Below are 16804 nucleotides of genomic sequence, written 5' to 3'. Positions count from 1 at the left end.
AGTATGTACTTGTTTTTAACCATGCAACTCTTACAAAAGAATTGGGACTAGTTTACAGGTTCAGAAGTTTAGTTTAATCCACTATCAGCATGGTTGGAAGAATGGTATTACATGGGCAGACATGGTGCTGGAGAAGGAGCCAAGCACTCTACATCTGGATCTGCAGGCAGAAGGATAACAAGCCATTGGGCTTGATCATCTGAAATCTAAAAACACACTACCCCCAATGAGGCCACAGCTAATATAACTCCCTCTGAGCCTACGGGGCCAACTTTCCGTAGCAGATACCCCGTGACTCTGGCAACTCATTAAGGTTTTCAATATAATCTGAGCTTTAGCTTGACACCCCCTCTGAGCCTTCATGCAGAGATGTCCCTGACACATCTGGCTTCTGTAGCTTCAGCATGGAGAAAAATTTCATTCCCACCCACTTTTTATACACTGCCAACCAGAGAGCCTACATGATTAAACACTGCATACATGCTAACAGTTATGTAGCCTGGTCCTCTTATGGGACTCCAAGTTCAAAGTCCCTTCTGAGATGTAATTTCTCAACTGTAATACCCCATAAAGTTAAAAAGCAGATTACATATCAACAGAACATAGGGAAATACTGGGTCAAAGAAAGACTGAAAACCAGATTGGACTTACTGTCCTTCAAAGCTCCAACTCCTTTTACATTTGTTGACTGCAACACACTTCCTTCTTGGGTTGGTTCCACTCCCTGCTGGCAGCTTTCCTTGGCTGTTTCTGCTGTCTCCAATATCTCAGGGTCCCCAAGGCAAGCCAGGTTTCACCTCCACAGCATCACAAAAAGTCCTAACCTCCATGAGACATGGCCTGACTTCAGCATTTTTTAGCCATTGAGTTCCAATAACCCCTTGTATCCTTGACTCAAAATCCAGAATAACATGGCTGAAGCTGCTAAAGTTCTGTTGCCTGTTGGGGCTGAGGTGTGTCTCACCTCAATTACATCTTCATCAGCTGTTTTCAATGGTTTCCTTCACTGCCTAAGCTTGGCTGTCTTGGAACCTTCTCTGTATAGACTAGACTGGCCTCAAACTCTGTCTTACAGAGTGTTGGGATTAAAGGTGTGCATCCTTTTAATTCTTTTTCATCAACTGGAAGGTTCTGTGATAACCACTCCCTTTATTCCACTTAGTATCAGGTGTTCTTTTTCTCCTCAAATAGTACATTTTATATTTTGTTCACCTTGCTTTTCACTATATAACCTGCATACATGTGCCAACAAATAAACAACACTGTCACTATTAAGGTGTCTGGAAATCTTAGCAAAAGCTGTGGAAGTCTTCAATTTAGTCTCAGGTAGACAAGCAGAAGAAACCCAAATTCTTCACCAGAACATCACAAGTACATCCCAGGTCACATATTAACATTCCCTGAACTCCCAAGCCCAGCCCCCAGAGTTAACAGTACCATCAGTACCACACTGCTACTGCCACTTTAATACTCCTACTAATATGTGTAATATGGCCCATTAAGCCCCACTTATCTAATCCAAACTCCACATTCCTCCAAACAAAAGCATGGTCAGGCCTCTTAATGCCTCCTCAATCTGTTACCAACTGTATTAGGGTCCTATTACTGTGAAGAAACACCATAACCACATTAACTTTAATGTTTAATTGGGGCTGGCTTCCAAGTCAGAGCTTTAGTCCACTATCAGCATAGTGGCATACAGGCAGACAAGGTACTAGAGAAGCTAAGAGTTCTATATCTGGATCAGCAGGCAGCAGAGCATGCCACTGGGCCTCACTTGACCATCTGAAACCTCAAAGCCCACCCTTCAACTAAGCCACACCTCTTTAAGAGTACCACTCCCCATGGGGGCCATTTTCAATTTAAACCACCACAGAACCGCATAGCTGCCTGGTGTTTCTGATTTTCTTCAGCAAGGGGGCTCAATCATTAGGCCTTCACATTCTAGAGATCCAGGCAAAAGTTGCAAAACTTTGTAGCTGACCTGAGCTTAAATTGAGGGCAGTTTGAAGTTACAACAGTAGGCTCTTAAGTGTTAGTATAAGGAGTGGCAGAGGTACATGGGTTTTTACAGATTCAAACCACTGATAGGCCTGCACACACTCTGCTTATAGAGTGCAAGATACATGTGTACTAGAAGAAAATTAAGGTACTTGCTGGGCATTGGTGGCCTTTAATCCCAGTACTTGGCAGGGGTGGGCAGATCTCTAAGTTCAAGGCCAGCCTGGTCTATAGAATGACTTCCAGGCAGGCTCCAAACTCTAGGGGAAGAAAAAAAAAGAAAATTAAGGTACTCTACCAGACAAAGGAGCCAGGAAAAATCCGACTTTTATTTCTTAAATACTGTGAAGGAAGGGGGAAATGGTCCCCTGGTGAGAAAGCTATGGGTCATCAGCAAATGCCCGGTGGGCATTGGGGAAGCGCTGGGGGCTGTAGTTGGGGTCTTCCTGCAGTCGTTTTTGGATATCAGACCGGAGCTAGATAGGGAAAACACAAGCAGGTCAGAGGAGCCTTGGTTTAGCCCTATGATCCCAGCAAGTGCAAACCCTCAGGAGCTAATTCCCCACCAGCCATGCTGGCAAGCCCAACGAGACTGCTGAGCCTTCCCAATGCCACAAGGAAAACCTTGACCACCAACCGGCAGCCCCCACACTACCAATTCATTTCTGAATAGATCCAGGGAAGCAGGAACCTGGCCCAACCCCTCCCAATAGACCGTCCCTATTCTGCTGCAAAGTGGGGGCACCTGCTGCCTGTAGCTCTCCTGAACCTCTGGTGCCTCCAGGTCCCGGCTCAGGCTCTCGGGGCTTGTCAGGGGCCGAGCTCCGGCTGCCTTAGCTGCCCGGCTCACTGCCTCTGAGAGTAGCAGCTGGGGGCCCTCACCCTGCATTGTCTGGGGACAGGTTGAGAGGGAAAAGGGGATCAACATCACACCTGGTTGCCACCACCCAGCTCACCCTCTCCCTTAACCAGTGTCTATACTAACACAAGGCTGGGGAACAGTCTATATGGGGTTTCGACATCAGAAATGCCTTCCTAATTATGATCAAAAAAAATTATGATCAAAGCTAGCTACTCTTCAAGGCAAAGCCCAGCTTACACAATGGACACTAATTACTTGGGAAATCATGCAGCTGAGTTACCAGAACTGCCAGAAACAGTAAGAAAAAGGCCCATGTCATATGCACAAATCATGAACAAGCCTGATTCCCAAACAGGCTTCCTAATTAGATGAAGAAACTGAACTAGCAAGCAAAAGCCTCTAGCTCAACAAGGGTACTGGACAGAGAGACACCCTTAGCAAAGATGCAGACCAACCTTGCGTCTCTTGGCAGGCATACCACTGAGGTAGGCATCACTCAGGGGTGGCTGAGGTTTTACTTTCCGTTGGCTCTGAATGTCCTGCTGGATAATAGGGACCCATTCCTGGGGAGGAAAGGATCAGAAATAATTCCCACAACTTACAGCACTTAAGCCCACTGGGTCACCTCCTGCCACTCACCGGGGGGACGGCAGCTGCCCAAGGTTCTGCATCGGCTGAAGCTCCATCCTGTTCATCTCGGGGACCGCCTTCAGGAGCAGGGGGTGGACCTCGGGACATGGCTTCCTCTGCGGTTGTTCCAGGGGCTGGGGAAGCATTCTCCCGCTGGAAGGCAGATGGCAGGAAGGTCCAGACTTCATAATTCTTTGCCCCCAAGTCCCTTTTCTTCCAGCCCAGCCATCTATATGTTATCTGGCCTCTCCACCTCTCCCTGGTACCTGAGGTTCAGGGGAAGTTCGTTCTGCTCCCTGAACTTCCATTGGCTCTTCAGGAAGTGCCTGTGTAATTGCACAAAAAAAAAAAAATAAAAGAGGCGGGGGTATCAGTACAGTCCACCTGTCCAGTTTCTTTGTCCCGTGACCCACAGACTACTGGGTCCCTTACCTGGGGGGGATCACCAACCCTACGGACATATCTGAGAATGGCATCAGGGCCCACAGGCATGTGTTCCAAGACCACCTGAAGCCTCAGTCCCATCATAGTCGTCAGCCAGCTCACCAAGGATGGGTTCACTCCACGAGACATGCGGCGCTGAGGGTTAGAAAGCAGATTTACAACTTTCAACCTGCTTGTGCAATCTGTATCTAGGGCAATAGGTGTAGTATTTGGAGAAGAAATATAAAAACTGCAAGATATAACAAAGAAGCTAGAGACTTAAGAGTCAGGTGGTGCTTACAATTCGGCCATTGATGACAGCAGCAAGCTCCATCTGCTGTCCCCCCAAGCAGTGTAGGTTCAAGGCCAAACACTCAAACAGGCCCTGGTTACACAGCTCCAGCAACCGGGCTCCAAATCCACTGTCTGCAAAGAGGATGTGAGAGAGCACATGATTCTGGCAGTCCTGTCCAACTGTACACCCACCTCCACACCCGTCTGACCCTGGCCTAACCTGTGCAGTGCAGCACATGCGCAGCAATGCTGTTAAACTGCTCTTGGAGGAATTCTAAATTTGTCCGGATGATGTCCACACCCGGCTGAACCTGCACCAAAGACTGAGACGAGACACACAAAGATCTCCAAATCAGGACCATGAGAATCTAGAAGGAGGCAGCAGGGACCACCCCCCCCCCCCAGCTTTCCCGCCCAAACCTAGACAGGAAGAAAATACACAAAATACTCACAAAACTCTCCCGTACATATTCTTCCAGCCCAGTGATCAATGTGTGGGTTGCCATCTGTAGGAGACATCACAGCTCAGAGTTAGTCCCACTGTCCCCTACAAGTCCAAGGCCTGGTCTGAAGCTGACTGATAAAAAGGTAGTCAGGATTAAGGAATGGAAGTGAGAAGGAAGGAAAGCTCTGGGGCCCTGGGCCTTCATTTACCCGGATGTTGCCAGGTGTGGGCTCCTGACCACCCAGGTAGTGCTGGTGGAAGAAAGATCGAAGTTGTGGCTGGAGCCGCTGCAGCGGCTGGAAGTGTCCATGGAGAAGCATCACCACATCCACCATGGAGAAGTTCTGGCACAGAAGAGAGAGCAGGGCTCCAAAGAATCCTAGAGAGAGAGGGGGGCACAAGTGAGCAATTGCGCTCCCCCTCCTTGTCTAGCCCCACAAGCTATTGGCCTGATCCTTCTTAGTAAAGAAAGGCCAACTACACCCACCCCCTTGCTAGTTCCCAAGACCACACAGCACCCCCACTTTGCTTACCAAGAGCCCCATCAGCCCCAGGCTCAAAGATGTTGCTGGATCCACTGAGGCGTTGGATGAAGGCAGCAATGCTCTCACTGCTGCCAGCCCGAGCGCCCAGGGAGCCCAGGAGGGAGCTCAGCACTCCCTGTACCACTGAGGTGAAGAACTCTGGTGGCAGGCTTTCCGGACCTAAGCCTCCAGGACTCCCTGTCCCACCAGAAGGGGACCCTGGTGGGGGTGTGGACTGTTGCTCTGGGGCAGAGGGTGGGGGTGGGGGTGGTGGAGGGGGTGGAGGGGCAGTCTGTGATGCCTAGCAGAGAATGAAGGAGAAGAGCAGAAGACAAAGACCACAAGGTCAAGAACATAAAATTGTATCAAGAGGGCATAAAACAACAGACCCAGGAGAAGAAAAAAGAGCTAGATTCTCATCTTCACTTAAGACAACAACAACCACATATTTTTAATAACTGTATTTAATGTGCTTAGGCATTCTGCCTGCCTATAGCTCTGTGAAACATGTGTCTGGTTCCCATGGGGACCAGAAGAGGGCAACAGATCCCTCAAATGCCAAGTTACAGATGGTTGTGAACCACCATGCGGGTTCTGGAAATCAAACCTAGGTCCCTCAGCAAGAACAGCAAGCTGGCTCTGAACTTAACTTCTTAAGTCAGAACACTACACTCTGGACAGAGACTCAACAGAAAGCATGAAATCAAGTAACTACCTCCCTGCCTCTGAATGGGTCAGACCAAGCGCAGGGGACGGTGTTAATTTTCAGGCAGGCCCTTCCCCTCTCACATCACTAAAGCTGTTACTTAGCAGCTACAGAATGGCAATAAAGTACCACTGCTCTACTGGGATGGGGGAAAAAAAGGCAGAAGGACAGCCACTCACCTGCAAGAAATCAGTCATGCCCTGGAGAAAAGCGGGGACGCCAGGCACTGCAACGGTGATGGTGGGTGAAGCCATGGCAGGCCCACCAGCCCCTGGCCCTGCAGGTCCCAGCAGATTCCCCAGGAGCTGAGAGAACTGAAGGTCAGCAGCAGAGGGCTGAGGGGGTGGGGGCTGGGCAGGACCCCCAGGAGCAGGGCCAGCTGTTGTAGCTGTGTTTGTAGTGCCAGCACTGGCTGAAGCAGTGGCAGGAGCCGGGGCTGGGGCCTGAGCCTGAGCCTGAGCTGGGGCCGGGGCTGGGGCCGAGGCCGGGGCTGGAGCCGGAGCCGGGGCTGGAGCCGGAGCCATTCCTGGAGTCCCCTGAGCTGTCAGAACCAAAAAAAGTACAATTTGAACAAAACCCAGATTAGAGCTGCCTCATTCTAGTCTTCCCAGCAGGAAAACAAGAACTAAGACGTACTATAAGGACTAGGACATACAGAGCAGGATAGAGGATCATCAGGACAGTTAACATGGATGCCTCTTTGCCCCAAAGTCTTACTCAATAGCCCAAGCTAGCTTAGAAATGAAGTCTACAGTCTAGGATGTCCTTGAACTCACAGTAATCCAGAATGCACTATCATAGCCAGCTGCAGCTGGACATACTTGGAAGTTTGCGCTAGAAAAGAATAGGACTTACCCACAAGGACAGGCTGCATAAGAAGTTGCCCCACAAGGCCGCTCACCATCTGGGCCAATGAAGCATTTGTACCCAGTCCAGTGCCCTGCTGGGGGACAGGAAAAGGATTCAGTCTTGTCCTTCTTCCCACAATCCGCCAGGATTTTCCCACTGGTACTTCCCCCAACCATTGCTCACCAGAGTCCCAGAGACTGGAGGACCCCCAGGATGGGAAGGCCGAGCCTGTGGAGGAGTGGGCCGGGCAATCACCACCCGAGTTGGTGCTGTTGGGAAGCCAGGCACCTGCTGTCCTGTGGACAGAAAGACAGACCAACAGGGCTGAGGGTTCAGTCCCTGCCTGCCAGCGGACAATACCCACCACCATGAACTAGGCCCCACCTCCCAGGCCTCCCCTTCCAGGTCATTACCTGCGGCCGCGGAGGCAACTGCTGCCACCATGGCCTGATGAGTGATCTGGTGGGCGACGGCGTGCATGAACTCAGGGGGCAGGGAGGGCAGCTGGATGAGGGTGGAGCCTGGGGGGTGGGTCTGATGTAACCTTGAACCTGGACCCCTTCAACCCACCCACTCAGCCCTACCCCTTTTCTACCCAGAGCTCTCAGTCTGCTCCGATAACCTCATTCTTACCCAGGGTCTGTCCATGACCAGGAGGTCCCAGGGGACCAGTGGGAGCACTCGGGACACCGCCAGGCTGTGATCCAGAATCTGAGCCAGAAAGACAGCCAGAAATGTAAGACTGGCAGGGCCAAGGCCTAGCTGTACCTCCTGACATCACCACTCTCAGGCCTCCAGAACTCCTGCCCCCTTTGTCCACTGCCAACAGCAAGGCTGGGTTCCCCTCACACAAACCCCAAGGACAAAGGACCTCCCCTCCCAGCTCCTGCTGCTCTTTTCTGTCAGCAACTATCCCTAACTCACCTTGAATGTTCATGTGCATCATGACCACAGGTTCCACACTCTGGTGGGAAATCCGGATGACTCGTGGGTGGCTGGGAGCTGGTGGTGGAGCTGGCCCTGGTGGGGGAGCTCCTTCAGTTGATGAATCAACAGTGGTAGAAGATGGAGGCAGGGATGAGGCCTGACCAGAGCCTGGGGCTGCTGCCTCTGAACTGGGAGCTGGTGGAGGCCTGGCCCCATTTCCCGTCATGGTCACAGTAGTCCCCACATTGATCTGGAAGACAGACAGGCAGACATGAAACAAACACAGGGAACTAACTTAGAGCACCCTGAGAGCCACCTCCAGACCTCCAGAGACACCACATGCTTTGTCACCAAGTTTCTTGCTTTCTAGCCTCCTAGCAGCCATTTGGGTCATCCTATGCTACCATGCCCCTCTGTTCTCCCTCCAGCCAGGCTCCCTGAACCCACCTGAATGGGGATGGCTGCCTGCTGGAGCACCATGGGAGTCGTGTAGTGAGACATGGGCCGTACCACATGCAGGTGCCGGGGGGGTGCACAGGCTAGATTGCAGCGTAGATCAGATAGTGCCACGAAAGTGTTGCCCAATAGCCGAAGGCTCTCCCCCACCAAGTTGATCAACCTCTGGTCTTCCTCACGGCCCTCATGCTGTGCCCAGGTCAAACCCAGAAAAGCAGGACATTAATAGAGATGATACCTTCTGAGACTGCCATGTCCTCTCTCTTTGGAAGCATCTACATGAACCAAAGCTTTTCATTTTCAAGTAAATTCTACTCAATATACATATAGAATTTCCCACAAAAACACAGCAAAGGTTAAGTAACCAGGTATAATTCCTTTTCATTCTGTATAATTCCTAAACAATTAGGGACACAATAGGTCCAAAAACTGTCACCATCCCCATCACAGTAGCCCATTTGCCTACAGAGAAGGATTTCTGTGCTAACAGGACAATGAAGAGCTATCTGCATTTCAGCCTGCTGATTCCAGCTATCAGGAGGTAAGGCCATCAAAAGGCTCACATTGTTATTGTAGTCTGTGGTGGCAGCAGCGCCTAGGACTTCACAGTAGCGCTGCAGGAAGGGCTGAAGACGGCGCTGCAGGCGCTGCAGCTCCTGGAGCACCTCCACATGCTCTGCAGGGGAAGGGTGGCTGTGGAAATAGCAGGGCACTGAGCTAGGCTGTCCTCAGGGGACCCCTGCCACTCCCCGGGTGTTCTCTTTGCTCTCCTAAGACAAGCAGACAATGAGAGGGGAAAACAAACTGCTCCCATGTCCCAGTGTGGTCCTGTACAAAGGAGGCAAAGAGCTCAAAACCACACTAGGCCTTTGCAAACCACAGCTCAAGAAGCATCCAGATCATCTTGTCTCAGACACAATAGTGCCACATGAGAGACGCCCTTTGACCCCACAACACTTTGACCCTCATAACACGACAACCATTAAGATCCTCAACAACCACTTTCCTCACTTCATATACTTCCTGGTCCTCACACTATACCCATGACCACTCTGCCTTCCAGGTCCCCAAAGGTTCCCTCCATCTCTCACTTGGGTGCATTTGTCTCTGGCGCAGGGGTTGGGCCTGCTGGAGCTGGGCCAGAAGCGGTAAGCTCTGGAGTCTGGGCTGGGGTACGCTCCCCCATCTCTTCTGACTCCATGGGCTCTCGAGGAGGCGCTTCACTTTCCACTGGTTCTGATGTTTGTGAGCCCAAGGTCACTGTCTCCGAGGCCACAGTGGGGGTCTGCGAGGGTTGCTGACTGGCCTGTGCATGGGGCCCTCGACACTAAACACGGAGGAAGAGTTAGGACACCAAGAGTCAGATGAGACTGCTGCTGCCAAGGGTTATGCAGACCAAAGAGGCCCAGAGTGGAGACAGTGCCCCATCGAGGCTCCCTGAGCAGGGCTGTGTATTTCTGACTGGCAGAAACTGGACACACAATAAGTATGTGTAACGTTTACAGAGTAGGAGCTTCCTAACTTAGAGGTTGTGGCTATAACAAATCTAATAGTTAGGATACCCCATACTGAACATGATAGTAAAGTATCTTTAAAATTAATTCCACCATTCGGGAGGCAGAGGCAGGCAGGTCTCTGTGTGTTCAAGGCCAGTCTAATCTAAAGAGTGAGTTCCAGGACATCCAAGACTACATAGAGAACCATCCATGCATGGTGCCTTACACTTATAATCACAGCACTTAAGAGGATGAGTTAGGCATGCTGTGAGTTCAAGGACAGCCCAGGACACAGAGAGATGAGGCTACTTGTTTAAATTAAGGGAATCTGTGATATTGTCTAGCAAGTCAAAAATGAACTCTTCAGACACCAGGAGTCGGGAGGATTGGCGGCAGAATGGCAGGAATGAGACAGCCTTACAAAGATACTTTCCTTGCCTAAAAGAACAACTACATAGAATGACCCAGGGTAGGAAGGCAGGCTCTGCAGCCAAGGTGAGTATGCCAGCAATTTTCTTACTGTAAGACCACGAGAAGAGAGGAACACACAGGAAACTCTAGCCTGTCATGCTCGCCCACTCACCTCCATCCGGGACAGCAAGGTCTGTATATCCCTGATCATATGCTGAGCCATCACCAGCCGCACCCGGGGCTCACTCTATAATATAAGGAGGATGGTCAGGGCAGGTCTGAGACGAAGCCATAAACTCCACAAAATACTACACCAGCTCCCAGGCATCTCCTCAGCCAGGTCCTCCCGCACCTCATGGCCTCCTTCTCCCAGATCCCCTTCCCTGACCCTCCCAGGCCCCTCAATACCTGAATTGGGGCCTGTTCCATGTTGATGTGAACATCCACAGCAGAGCCGTCACTCTGGGGAAAGGGTAAGGGAAGTTGCTCTGGGAGAAGCCACATACTAAGGCCTCCATGCTACCAATTCCTTTTCTGGAGCCCCTACCCTCTTTTCCTCAAAAAACGGAGGCCAGTATAGGCCAGAGGCCTTTCTAATCTCAAGGCAAGCACCTAAGACACCTATCTTCTATCTCCCTGCAGCTGCCATAACCAAAGCTACCCTTCCCAACAAAACCCTCCCATGTGAGAAACACAGGCTCACAGGAAGATTGAAGGTTCCAACCATGACATAGCTGTTGGCATTCCGGTCATGAACAGAGGCCCCAGGACCCCGAGTGCCAGGCAGGGGTGCCCCACCATGAGGAGCTGAGGCAGACCCTGTCCCAGAAGATGCTCCAGAAGGGAGCTGTGTCTGAGGAGGAGCCCGTTCCACCAGGTGGATAACCTTTCCCCCAACATCTGCAAAAAAAAAAAAAAGAAAGAAAAAAAAAAAAAAAAAGATGCACACCAAAACTTGTAAGTAGGTAAATCCATGGTCTCTGGACAGTCACCTTAACCTCAAGCAGCTCCCCTGGTCCCTTACTGTATTCCTGGAGCTTCTTATCATCTTGCAGAACTCGGCCCTGGTAAATGAGCCGTTGTTTCTCAGAGGGGATGCTGACAGAGGCAGCAATGTGCTCCTTAAACTCTTTTACATTCATCTGAAAGAGAGCCATGCATTAGAGTCATAAAGTGAAAGGAAGCAAAAACCAGCCGGGCAGAGGTGGTCCACACCTTAAATCCCAGCACTTGGGAGGCAGAGGCAGGTGGATCTCTATGAGTTGGAGACCAGCCTGATCTACAAGAGCTAGTTCCAGGACAGCCTCCAAAGCCACAGAGAAAACTGTCTCGAAAAAACAAAACAAAACAAGAAAGCAAAAACCAAGAGGGATGCCTGACTTCAGGTGCTGAGTGAGGTAAAAATCAAAGTGACTTATCCAGCCAAAAACAAAAAAAAAATTACCCCAAAACAGACAATAAACAAAGCTGGGTATGAGTGGTGGGAGGGACAACACCAGTAAGAAACAAAAAAAGGCAAGCTGGAGAAATGGTTCAGTGGTTAAAAGCTAATACTGTTCTTGCATAGGACCTCAGTTAAATTTCCAGAACCAATATTGGGCAGCAGCTCACAACTACTGGTAAATTCAATTCTATGGGACCCAGTGACTCTGGCCTCTATGAACACTTGTACCCACAGATACTCACATATGCCTGTCCCTACAAAAACCATTACATAATTAAAAATAAAAAATAATCAGGGTGTTTACCTCCAGCAACTGGGTGGCAGATGCAGGTGGCTCTCATGTGAGTTAGAGGCCTTCCTGGTCTACATAGTAAGTTCTAGGACAGCCAGAGCTATATAAAGACTGTCTTTAAAAAAAAAAAAAAAATCCAAATAGTAACCATAATAACAGTAAATAAATAAAAATAAATCTTACGGAAAAAAAAGCCAAATAGCTCTCCCTTTCTCTTTCTTGGCTTAGCATCTACAGGTACTGGTGATTCTTTTCTAAATATAATACTATACTAGGAGCTCATGGTTGTAATTGCAAAGCTAAAAACAGGTGGGCACTGTGCCACAAGCCTCTAATCCAATGGAGACAAAGGCAGGGGGATCTCTACGACTACCAAGCTAGTCATGACTACAAAGAGAGACCCTGACTAAAAACACCAAAGGAGGGTCTGGAGAGATGTCTCAGAGTTTAAGAACATTTGTTGCTCTTGCACAGGAACAGAGTTGAATTCCTAGCATATGGTGGTGTACAACCAGCCATACATAATGGAGTAGGTGTTACAATTTCCTAACTTCCACAACAACAAGAAAAGGCCACACGTTCCAGGACCCGATACCCTCTTCTAACCTTCTTGGTGGACACTACACATACATACCTGCAGACAAGACACTCACATATAAAATAAAAACAAAAGTCAGGCTTGACAGCATATGCCTTTAATCCCAGCATTTGGGAGGCAGATGCAAGCAGATCTCTGTGAGTTTGAGGATAGCCAGTCTCAAAAAATATAAAAAGTAAAAATAGTATTTTTAAAAGATTGAAGCCAGGTGGTGGCGAACATCTTTAATCCCAGAACTCTCTGAATTCTAGGCCAGATTGGTCTACAGATCCAGTTCCAGGATGGCCAGAGGTACACAGAGAAGGGGGGAGGAGGAGGCTGGATGACAACCTGACAGACACATCCTCAAACAATCATCTCCACCAATGGCAAGTAATGCTGGGTTGGGAACCAGGGTCTGGATGACTAATGAAGAAGAAGGGAGCACATGGTTAGCTACTGCTCAGTGGTAGGGACTTTGTGCTAGGTCCCAGGTTCAATGCCCAGCAGGAATTCCCCCCATAAGGGAAGGGGGGAAAATGAAGAAACCCAACAAACCAGCCTATGGTAGCGCACACCTGAGACCCCCCAAGTTTGGAAAGCAGAGACAGGGGATCATGAATCCATGACCATCATCAGTTCTAAGACATAAAAAACCCTACCTCAGCCAGGCAGTGATGGCACGTGCCTTTAATCCCAGCACTCGGGAGGCAGAGGCAGGTGGATCTCTGAGTTTCAAGTCAGCCTGGTCTACAGATGGAGTTCCAGGACAGACCTGGCTACACAGAGAAATGCTGTTGGGGAAAAACAAAACAAAACCACAACCACAAAAAAAAAAAAAAAGAAGGCAACAACAAAAACAACGAAGATCCTACACCCCCCCCCCAAAGAAGCAAAAACAAGTCAGGTATGCTACACCCACCTAAAATCCTAGCACAGACAATGGAGGTGAAGAGGTCAAAGCCTATATGAGATCCTGTTGTCCCTGACACCCCAAAAATGAATCCTCCTAATTAGATAAGTGGTAAGGGCCATCACTCACAGAAGTGTATGTAATGTTTTAGAAACCTACGGAAAATGACCGGCTCATGATTTGTTCCCTCAAAGATGTATGCAGCAAAGGCGAAGATAACTGTGTCCACACTGCACCCTGTAAGCTCCAGAGGTTCAAAACACACTTCAGATATTGGCAATTCTACTTAACAGTGTACGAAAGCAGGCTCCCGTAATCTATAATAACCATGGTGTGAGCCCATAAACAAATTATTAAAAAAAAAAAAAAAAAGTAAACATAGCACACTTGTCTGACATGCCTGTGCCGCTTCCGGTCCCAAAGGCCGGAGTCACCTGTGTCTCTTTGGGCTGAGGTCTGCCCAGGACAGGTACAGATTCCTCCTCTGTATTTCCCTCTCCACTGAGTTCTGCCAAGATGAAGACAGGGCAGAACAAATTCTGCCTCACTCAACGGTAACCACACCTCCTCACTCAGCAGGAACATTAGATGTTCTACCGAGTAAGGGACAAAGGAGTCAATAACAAGACCAGGCTCGTCCCTTAAAAGATACACGAACGAACGGGGTATAGCATCTCTCCACCAAGCACGGCTGTCTCACCTGGGCACCCACAATGAAAGTCCGAGTCTGAGAGTCCAGGGTCTTCACCAGGACTTCCAGGCTGTCGGGCTCCTCCATAGCAGTAGTGGTACTATCGCTCGGCTCCATGGCCGACAGCCCTCTAAAGGAAGAACGAGGGAGGTGGGTGGTTCTCTGTCGCCCTCACTGCCTTCTTTTATACACCCGGAAGACTGTCTGGGCCCAACCTCCGCCCCGACCCCTTTAAAAAGTTTCTCATACACAAACACATATATTCATCTTCGCCCTCATCGCCCCTTTTTTGATCCGGAGGCACAGGAAGAGAAACACAAAGGGCAGGAGATGGACGGCATAGGGAGGTGAAGGGCGAGAGGTGGGAGGGGCTCCACAATGCCAATCACAATAGGGACAGCCAGTTGGGCTAGGAATCAGGGAAGCAAGCACGAGACCGACCGGAGACCAGTTGTCATCACCGGTCGCGACCGAGCAAGCGCCCGAGAGATCGGGAAATCCTAGGACAACGCGAGGAAAGGGGGCGGGGGGCGGGGGAGGGTCGCGCTAGACTCGGCGGAGAAAGTGGCTCCGCGCACGCGCGCCACCACGATCGAACCCGCCTAAATCACCACAGACACCCCAGACCGCGGACACTCACGGGGGAGCCCGGACCGGCTCGCTGACCGCCCCCTCCTTCCGCCTCCGCCTTCCGTCGGTGTTCCAGCAACACGACTGAGCCAACACGCGACCAGACACATACAAACACACACACGCGCGCGTGCGCGCGCGCACACACACACACACACACACACACACGCAGAGCCCACCGCCCCGCGGCTCCGCCCCCGACTTCCCCACGGTACCGTCACTTCCGGTCTCCCCCAACCTGGCCCCAAAGGCCACTTCCGTTTCCCCGATCGTATTTGGGGGCTCTCAAGGCGGTACTTCCGGCTTCCCCAGGCTCCCCCCAATTTGCTTTTGAGGGGCACGATGAGAAAGTCCACAGCCCCAGACAGTGAGCTCCTAGGGGGCGAGACGGGCCGGGGCCGGCCTAGATGGGAGGGAGCCGACCACCCCGAGGAGCCGCCGCCGCCGCCGTCGCCCGGGGGACCGCACTGCGCCTGCGTTAGCCGTGCGACGCGTGCGCACACTTTAAGCGTCCCCCCCGCCCCCTCGGGCTGTGTGCGTTTCTTCCCGGCGCGCGCCCTGGAGCGTCGCGCGAACGAGGTGGCTGCCTTAACGCCTGAAGAAAACAATCACTGAGGGGGGTGAATGCTGAGCCTACCTGAAGAGACGCTGGGTTCGCCTGAGTGGGATTTGTTGGACTGCACGCCGTGCGTCTATGTTTGAGACATGTTTGAGACACGTCCATGTTTGAGACACAAGGAAAATGGACAGGCACATCTCTAGCCACCTAAACCTCTGCAGGGCCTCTGGTCCTCTGGTCCTGCCTACGCTTCCGGAAGTTACTCTTACCCCCCTCCTCGGACGGTTGGGGCTCTCTGTAGGTTGTGTTTGATCGCATCGTAGCCGGATTAGGGCGGTTGGGCGTTTTGCAGATGCTGGGGTGTCATATAGGTCTTTGGTTCAGAGCGCCCCAGAGAACTCCATGTTTTAAGACAACTAAGGATTTTACTACTTTTAAAAACTTTGTAATAAAAGGAAAACCTAGGCGGGCGGTGGTGGCGGCGGCCCATGCCTTTAATCCCAGCACTCGGGAGGCAGAGGCAAGCGGATCTCAGTTCCAGACCATCCTGGTCTACAGAGCAAGTTCAAGAACACCCAGGGCTACACAGAGAAACCCTGTTCTTAAAAAACAAAAAAACAAACAAAACAAAAAACAGGTGCCTTTGGAATCAGATTAAAGGACAAGAGAAGGGGTTGAAGGCTTGCCACCAAAGAGTTTGCACAGGGCGGGAGTGTTAGTTTCTCTGCCCTCCCCACTTATTCCCCGGTGTCAGTACTGATGAGAGATCCAGTAAGCGTTGTTTGGTGAGCAATTATTTTGTGCCAGCCTGGATGGTGAGACTTACAAACTGTCTCACTGTGTTTTCCTGAATTGCCTGGAATTCCTAATGCTGGGATTAAAGTCTCATGGCACCCTGCCAGACTATACCAGACTACATTTAATTATGAGCCACGGTCTCAGTGTGTAGACCTGGCTGTCCTGGAACTCAGATAGCAACTGCCTCTGTCTCCTAAATGCTGGGATTAAAGAATTTTTTTTTTTTAATTTTGCAACATTTTTAGGGGCAGGCTGTGTGCCTTGCATCTACCAGAGCAGCCTAAGTGTGGAGAAACGTACTGGTGTCCTCTTCCCACTGTGGGGACCTGGGAGTCAAAGTCAGGTCCTCAGGCTTGGCTTGGTTATCAAGCACAAGGGCTGGAGTGGTAGGGCACTTGCCTGGCAAGCCTAAGGCTCCCACACACAAGTCTGAGCATCAGTCCAATAGAATGACCATGCCACGTTTCTGTGATTGTTTTGTAGCAAGATAGTACCAAGTGTGGCCTAAATGACAGTTGAAGGCACTCTGGCCAGCTTGAATGTGTCCAAGCATGGCTCTGGGAGGCCTTACCCTTCTCATTCCCTCTACCTTGCATTAAAAAAAAAAAAAAAAAAAAAAAAATGTTACGTTTCTAGAGATAAGACACCAAGGTCTGTTCCCTTATTTGGCCACTACGACAACGTCCCCCCCTCCCCTCAGGCTGACTACCAAGGTCCAGCTATCAAAGTATTGAAGTTCAGCAATCAAAAGCCCCCTTTGGCCCACCTAATTAACATGCCCAACTAAAATTTTAACACCTCAACCTAACATTTTCCTATGTGCCACATCTGTCTCCCCTTTGGCCAGAAGCAGTCTATCATCCCACATCCCACACC

General features: G+C 50.4%; 1 protein-coding gene across 19 annotated transcripts in view; it reads right to left on the bottom strand.

Annotated features, from left to right (window-relative positions):
• Nucleotides 1-2310: 2310 nt before the first annotated feature.
• Nucleotides 2311-16804, bottom strand: part of Bag6 (BAG cochaperone 6) — a 115532-nt gene continuing 101038 nt past the window's right edge. Inside the window, exons 1-26 of one of the 19 annotated variants that reach the window (XM_051187311.1) lie at nt 14787-15054; nt 13951-14071; nt 11049-11166; nt 10728-10924; nt 10433-10486; nt 10197-10271; nt 9209-9444; nt 8681-8810; nt 8109-8306; nt 7659-7911; nt 7368-7445; nt 7148-7255; nt 6918-7030; nt 6741-6828; nt 6065-6426; nt 5189-5480; nt 4865-5034; nt 4663-4716; nt 4431-4533; nt 4218-4342; nt 3926-4072; nt 3760-3819; nt 3503-3646; nt 3319-3426; nt 2747-2893; nt 2311-2477 (exon numbers count right to left, since the gene is read on the bottom strand). In XM_051187311.1, coding sequence (XP_051043268.1) covers nt 2382-2477; nt 2747-2893; nt 3319-3426; nt 3503-3646; nt 3760-3819; nt 3926-4072; nt 4218-4342; nt 4431-4533; nt 4663-4716; nt 4865-5034; nt 5189-5480; nt 6065-6426; nt 6741-6828; nt 6918-7030; nt 7148-7255; nt 7368-7445; nt 7659-7911; nt 8109-8306; nt 8681-8810; nt 9209-9444; nt 10197-10271; nt 10433-10486; nt 10728-10924; nt 11049-11166; nt 13951-14058 — 3564 coding nt within the window. In that variant the 5' untranslated portion in view covers nt 14059-14071; nt 14787-15054 and the 3' untranslated portion in view covers nt 2311-2381. Of the gene's footprint in view, nt 2478-2746; nt 2894-3318; nt 3427-3502; nt 3647-3759; nt 3820-3925; nt 4073-4217; nt 4343-4430; nt 4534-4662; nt 4717-4864; nt 5035-5188; nt 5481-6064; nt 6427-6740; nt 6829-6917; nt 7031-7147; nt 7256-7367; nt 7446-7658; nt 7912-8108; nt 8307-8680; nt 8811-9208; nt 9445-10196; nt 10272-10432; nt 10487-10727; nt 10925-11048; nt 11167-13950; nt 14072-14190; nt 14368-14581; nt 14716-14786; nt 15056-16804 lie in introns of those variants that run through there. The other 18 variants (XM_051187314.1, XM_051187328.1, XM_051187312.1 and 15 more) reach the window with 18 other exon arrangements.

Source organism: Phodopus roborovskii, unplaced genomic scaffold (genome assembly GCF_943737965.1).
Source record: "Phodopus roborovskii unplaced genomic scaffold, PHOROB, whole genome shotgun sequence".
NCBI lineage: Eukaryota > Metazoa > Chordata > Mammalia > Rodentia > Cricetidae > Phodopus > Phodopus roborovskii.
Note: the sequence above shows the minus strand (reverse complement) of the source record. Positions and strands in the feature narration are given on the sequence as shown.